The sequence below is a fragment of the Pterocles gutturalis genome, unplaced genomic scaffold (assembly GCF_000699245.1).
Source record: "Pterocles gutturalis isolate BGI_N339 unplaced genomic scaffold, ASM69924v1 scaffold27516, whole genome shotgun sequence".
Taxonomy (NCBI): domain Eukaryota; kingdom Metazoa; phylum Chordata; class Aves; order Pterocliformes; family Pteroclidae; genus Pterocles; species Pterocles gutturalis.
In genome coordinates this window covers 30-6,914 of record NW_010106262.1, presented here as the reverse complement: position 1 = coordinate 6,914, position 6,885 = coordinate 30, and the positions used below count along the sequence as shown (strand labels likewise).

General features: G+C 37.1%; 1 protein-coding gene across 1 annotated transcript; it reads right to left on the bottom strand.

Annotated features, from left to right (window-relative positions):
- Nucleotides 1–393: 393 nt before the first annotated feature.
- Nucleotides 394–6,634, bottom strand: PRRG4 (proline rich Gla (G-carboxyglutamic acid) 4 (transmembrane)). Its single transcript, XM_010087738.1, has 5 exons — nt 6,529–6,634; nt 3,136–3,299; nt 2,150–2,198; nt 1,296–1,431; nt 394–619 (listed from the first exon to the last, which is right to left on the bottom strand). Exons 1-5 carry the CDS (start codon nt 6,632–6,634, stop codon nt 394–396), a joined length of 681 nt encoding a protein of 226 aa, XP_010086040.1.
- Between the last annotated feature and the right edge of the window lie 251 nt (nt 6,635–6,885).

Sequence of the window (6,885 nt, the reverse complement as noted above, 5' to 3'; positions counted from 1 at the left end):
AAGTGAATATATTGAACAACAAAGTAGATCTCTTAGGGTGGTTTAAAGTATTAGTAGTCACAAAAAATTGTTAGTGTCAATAAAACCAATTAAAATACTGTTCCTTCTAAAGAAAAAAAATGAAACTATTAATGAAACATCAATAGTATGATGGGATGGCTCAAAGTGCATAGGGAAGAGGGTGGCAGTACAAGATGTACTCTTGTGCAAAGGATAGTCCTGCTGCCTTTGCAACAGATCAGCTCTTTTCCCAAATAGGATTTTCACTTTTCCTGGTTGTGCTAAAGATCTTTCACATTTTTGTAAACTGTCTTGCAATATGCAAGGTAGCACACACTTTTTAAAAAAAGTATGTTTCAGTAATCCCCCCTCACTTGAGAAGGGGGTTTGTGACTAAGGGGCAGGAAGTGACATAGACTTTCTAAACACCCGTGCCCCTTTTGGTGGCCCTGGATAGGGGGGTGGTGGCATGTCATGCTGTCCATCTGAAGTAACTGCTTGCTCGTAAGTTGGTAGTCCTGAATCATCAGTTCTGAGAGGAAGCGGGTTTAAAGAAAATTCTTCATGCCTTCTGAAGATGTTAGATGTACGTCTTCTACTTCTTGCATAATCCAAGTACCTAAACAAAGTTAACAGCATTATAGATGTCAGCTTCTGTTTTAAAGGGAAGATAAATAAATGCCATGGATTTTGTAATAAATTGTAATTTTAAAAAAAACCCCAACAAAAACCACTTGCCTTCAATGATTGTAAAGACCAGAAGCCAAATACTAAATACTCTCTCCAAACCACTGGGTAAGAATAGCTCAGTAATGTGAAATTTATATGGAACAAGAAGCATGGAATCCTCTTTAATTCCTCTCAAGTTTAGGAAAAAGGAACAAGCAGGTCCAGATAATTGGTAGAGAAGCATTTCTGCCAACCTACTTCATTTCACATTTGTGGAAGCATACATGCCATGAAGAATGTACACCCTACTTCAAAGAGCCAACAGAACACCCAGGGCTTTCCATTGCAGGCCCCAGCCTATTAAAATTATTCCATCTTTTTAGTAAGAATGTTTTAGAACCAAGAACACAAAAAAACCCCCAAAGGTACGTTAGCTATGCAAGTGTTGTTTACATCTTTCTATTATTAATTAGCTTCAGCATAACTACTGCTAGTGCTCAACTAACTTTGCATCCAGGAAAGTAACTCCTACTGGATTCTCTGAGAATACAGTTAGACGAACCCACAGTGATTTTTAAATTCCACGCTTAAGCAAGAGGGTTTTTTTAAGCAGTGAAATTCCTTACCCTGGTGGTTGCCTTGATTTGCATCTGCTTTTGCAGCAGTAGAAGATAACCAGTGCAATTATAACTAACAGTACTCCAGCAGCAACTAGACTGATGAGAAGTCCTGTAACATTAATCTTTTGTAGTGTCTCATCACCTGAAGATAAAACATTAGTTATTTTCATTATGTGTTCTTTCCATCTATGTAGTACACGATATACACAGTGAAATACTATTTTACTGTTCTATAAGGATATTCCTTTCTACAAAGTTCTAGCTTGCTGTGAGAAGCCATCGTATCTGTGCAACACAACCCAAGAATATTTTTCACATTCAGCTTAAAGCAAAAGTGAGTAGATATTCCCTCTTCTGTAGATAATGTTGAGATATGTCTTCTAATGCCTTCCAAATATTACTTCCTGTATTTGTGACCTTGATCAGGCTGCAGATCTTTACTCAGTCATACTGGTCATTTTTTCATAAAACGTGGTAAGACTATTCTGAACCTAAATCAGACTGTTATATTACTATTAAAGAAGTTGGGGTGAGGGGCAGGAAGGGGACACAAACAAAACCAAACACAGAAAGCAGCCACACAATTGCTGCAAAGTTTATTTATTGTGTAATAAAGAAATGGACAACAACATTTATATAGTTTTTACCTACAGACTTATAATGGATCCTACTGTAAAACGCTTCAGTGAGTGTGTTTTATTGTATCAGATAATGCAATATACTTGCACAGTTACAGTGAATTTCAGTAAAAAGATCAATTCTGATTTTGCTAACTGAACGTATGGTGTATATTTTAAAATGTACTATTATAACAAACACAAAATACTGCAATATAAGAAAAGAATAAAAAGATGACTTACCTATTTTTATTTTAGGGCCTTTAATTGAATAGTCCTTCCAAAAATCCATCTATAAAAACACAAAGAATCAGATTTATATGATTATAAATAAACATGAATATATTTATTTGTAAGTTATTAAGAATCAGACATTTGCATGAACAGTATTTGAATTCATATCAGCTAGGAGAATAACGGGATTCATTTAAGAGAAAAACCTTTATGTTGCATGACTGTTATGCATTCAGTGCTGCTACCCAGCAAAAGACTCCATCAAGATTCCGATTTACCACTTCACTGTCTTAGGAAAAGGCTAGCAATGGGAAACTGACATTTCCACCTCCAGAACAGCAATGTATTCCTTGCTCTTTCTGCAGGTTAGTGCACAGCACACCTCAAATCACAAAGAGATTCTTGCTGCACTCACCAAAAGCCTGTCTTCAGACAATCACCACATTCCATTATTGGGCTGAAAGTTTTCTTATGTATTTTTCTCTTTTTTTTGTACCAGGTTTCTTCCAAACTGTATACATGTAGCTATTTAGAAGATAATGCTATAGGAATACTCAGCAATAGCTGAACTGCAGATTTGCTCCATACTCATCTCTTCTAAAACACTTATTTGGTACAACACAAGGATATGATCAGCCAATTAATACACAGAGTATGTGGAACACATTCAAACTGTATGCTGAGAAGTTATTTTAAAAAGTTAGATTCTGAAAACACATAGGTATATCCACAAGTGGTATGTCTGAAGTTTCATTTATATTTGTTCACAGAATTGGAGTCCTTATCTAAAGTCTTTAAGGCAATAGAACACATTCAGGTGTATTCACTGTGTATGTAAAGCAATAACCCCATCTAAATAGGGCCTCCACTTTTACAGTAAAATAAGCAATCATCTTCTTTCAAGTGCTGTTTTCAGAAGGGCTACAGTATTTAGATACAGCAATGATTTCGTCAATAACCTCCTTCAGTATATTAAATGCAGTTTGAACAGCTACCGTTTTATCAGGGTCTTCAAAAACTTCTCTCGCTTCTTCATAACTGCACAGCTCTTCTAAGCATTCTCTTTCCAGGTTATCTGCTGTGAACGCTTCAAAATCAAATCTGTTATTCAGAAGATGCCGTCCAATGAACAAATTGGCCTCCTTTTCTGATGTGAACACTAATTTAAAAAAAAAAAAATCAAGTTGATGTTTAAAACAAGTTAGGAAAGTTAAATTTGGTATTCTTAAAGGATGGTTAATATTCTAAAGGAGCACATTGAGACCCCTTCTTGTCCTAGCATCTCTCAACATACAGGAAAAAGAACCATCAAGGTCTCCTCCTAAAATGTCTTTGCTGATAACTTTTCTAACTATGCAATATAAAACAAACGTATTTTCCTTTCTCATAAAGCATTTCAGCTATTCCTTATCCTGGCCAAGCGAATTTGATTCTCCTGACAGCTGTTGTTCAAGTGTTGGTATTATCCCTCTGGGACATGGGCATCAGTTTTTTACTGGAGCTCTTAAGAACAAAGTTGCATAAGGCAGAAATTCAGTCAGATGCAAACCCAGCAAGACACTGACCTACTGGAGGAAGGGTGGGTTAAAAAAAGGAAAAAAAACTAAAATAATTTTCTTCTAAAGAATCCTCAATATACATTTATCAATATTCTGGTATCTGTGAGTTCCAAATTTGTTTATGGAATTTGGATGGCAGCAGAGTCCTATTAGTTTTACATTTTTCTTTTCTCACAATTGTGGCAGCAAGTTTTATGTAAAGGTTGGCATACTGCCCAGTTTGTTTGTTTTTAATGAATCAATGATAGTAGTTTTACTGACAACAGGCACTTCTGAAGACATTTAGTTCTTTTCTTCTTTTGTGCTCATTACAGGCTCCATGAGGCCTCACAGAGGAAGTTGTGAGGTGAGATTCCAGAACAGTTAGTGAAATTATAGAAGGCTTTGGAATACAGGAATGCATTTTCTCACCGGGCATTTTCCATAGTCAAGTTTTAGCCTGCTCTTGCTACAGCTTCTTTAAAAAAAATAATCTTTATATGACAGAACCAGGTTTGGTTTTCAGTAAAAGCCTAATCTGTACTCCAAGAAATTCAGAGTATTTGGTTAAGAAAAAAGATTAGAGGATTATTTTTGCAAGTGTAATGCAGAAACAGCATTGTTATATACCAAGCCAGATGGCTAAAAAAGGAGATGAGATTCAGAATAAAGTTATACAGCTACAAATTAGCTCTGTGTTCTTGTTCGTTTGTTTGACTAGATTATGACATCATTCAGGAATTTTTATTCTAATATCTACTGTTAGATCTTGGAATGGTATCTCAAAATGGTTTGCTCTCTGAAAACTAAGAAAACTGCAGTGTAGCTTGCACATTGGTTGCTTATGTCTTTAATATTATTGTGTATTGAAAGAATATTACAGTATAGATTTATATAATTTATATAATATTATAGTATATATTGAAGGAGCCACATGTGTGCGCACATTTTTGTAAGAAAGGAAATCTGTAATTCTACAGTAAGTGCAAGAAAAATCTAAACTTCACATATTTATGCTATACTTAAGAGTAACCGGAGAGAAGGACCTCATCCAGACAAACAAAAAACCAAAAACCCAAACCCACAAGTGGAAAGGGAAAAGAATTACATGGAAAAAAATATTATCAATATCTTGGTTCAGTGCAAATCGTGAGAATAACTTCAGTCTTCTAAAACAGAGATCTTCAGTTTTGCTCAGTGGCATTTCATTCCTTACCATGCAAGTAGTATTAGCTATACTTATGAATTAAGTTAGGTAATTGATGCATTTTCATTAACGAGGAAGGCATAGGCAAGCTCCCTGGAGCCTAGGACCCCTAAATCCCAGTGATACAGGCTCCTTTTCTCTTTTGAAGAATCATTATCCATTTATCTGCCCTTTTTTCACTTTGTAGGACATAGTCAAAGTGCACTTATCTCCATCTCTGAATTACCTACAACCTGGTGATTAAGATAGTATTTGGAAAATGAAACAGATGGATTTGAATTCTCTGCTGTACGTGAGGGAACTGAATGCGGTCCTGCAGTCCTTAGGCCGTGGTCAAACAAAATGGTAAATGCAGTTTTAGGATGCCTAGTATTAAATAAAAAAATGCATCCACACAATGTGCCAAATAAAGTAACTCTGCTGGTAAAAGATGTTCAGAAAATGCTGAAGGAGTAAGCTCTCCATGCAGGTACCCATACTCTTGGCAACTGTCCTGCTTGCTAAATTACTGACAAAGAGTTGGACCCCTCTTTCCAATGCTATCTGTAAAGGAGGAGTGATCTGGGCCTGTTGTCAGGAGAAGGTTCTATGCCGTGGACTCACAGGGAAGAGGCAGCCTGACGTTTTCTGCCCCAGAGCAATATGGATTTTAATGAATAACCTGTCTCAAAACATTTTTTGGCTAGCCATGTTTTCTGCTCAACATATTGCCCTGAAGGAGCCTCCTGCTCAATGTGATAACTTTTTAAAGTCTGTCTTAAGGTTTCAGCACTCATTATCCACTGAGGAGACAGGACAGCTAAGTTACAAATTCCTTATTTGAAGCCTCAATGTTAAAGTATCACACAGCTTAGCATCATAAGTCCGTGGGGAAACTTTATTTGTTTTTACCTCAATTCCTCTCCACTTCCCTCCCTCCAAAGTCAAGAACTGCAATAGATAAACTATGTTTATCTTTCAAGGTGTTGCAAGGGGATCTGGTATTGAGAAAAAATACCAATCTCAAAAACCAAGCAAATAAACCCTTTCAAATACTAAGCAATTTTAGACAGCATAGGAAAGACATGGACCTGTTGGATTGAGTCCAGAGGAGGGACACAAAGATGATCAGAGGGTTGAACCACCTCCCATATGAGGACAGGCTGAGAGAGTTGGGGTTGTTCAGCCTCGAGAAGAGAAGGCTCCAGGGAGACCTCAGAGCAGCTTCCAGTGCTGAAAGGGGGCTACAGGAGAGATGGGGAGGGACTCTTGGTCAGGGGTGTAGTGATAGGATGAAGATAACAGATGCAAGAAAACAGATGCAATTTACCCTGAAAGAGGGTAAATTTAGATTAGCTATTAGGAAGAAATATTTCACTATGAGGGTTGGTGAGGCAGTGGCCCAGGTTGCCCAGAGAAGCTGTGGGTGTCCCATCCCTGGAGGTGTTCAGGGCCTACTACTGGATCTGATAAATACTGAATATCAACACCCAAATCAATTATCAGTCCTTTCAGCAAAAAATATTCCAATATTCTAAAATCAAGCATAAAGGCTATTTACATACATAAAACCTATTTACATACATAAAAAGATTTCTCAGCAGAAGCAAAGTTAGATACAGTTTTATTTTGTAAAGCATAAAGTCACATTAAAAGCAAGTTACCGTCTTTCCATTCAGGTTGCTTCAAGTTATTTAATCTCCCTGAGCAATGAGGAAATGCAAATGTCATCACGTGTAGTTGACACAGCAGAACCAGGAACACAAACATGGCGTGGTATCTGTCAGACAGAAACTAAATTGAGTTAAAAAAAAAAAAATAAAAATCTGGAGTATCAGTGATGAACCCTGAATGAATCCTATAAATGAAGTCATCTAACGCAAGCGCCTACATGCAGTAGAGGCTAATGGATCCCTAGGAAAAAAAAACCACCTCCCCAAACTGGTCCTGCATGTCTCTCCCGAAGTGTTCATTGCATAACATCCGCACATGCCAGCGGCCGCTCTCGCACAGCCCGGCAG

Coding starts and splice junctions, on each gene's coding strand:
- PRRG4 (XM_010087738.1), bottom strand. CDS start 6,634: ATGTTTGTGTTCCTGGTTCTGCTGTGTCAACTACACGTGATGACATTT. Junction 1,432..2,149: donor AGGCCCTAAAATAAAAATAG/GTAAGTCATCTT, acceptor TTTTATCTTCAG/GTGATGAGACACTACAAAAG. Junction 620..1,295: donor AAATCAAGGCAACCACCAGG/GTAAGGAATTTC, acceptor AACTTTGTTTAG/GTACTTGGATTATGCAAGAA.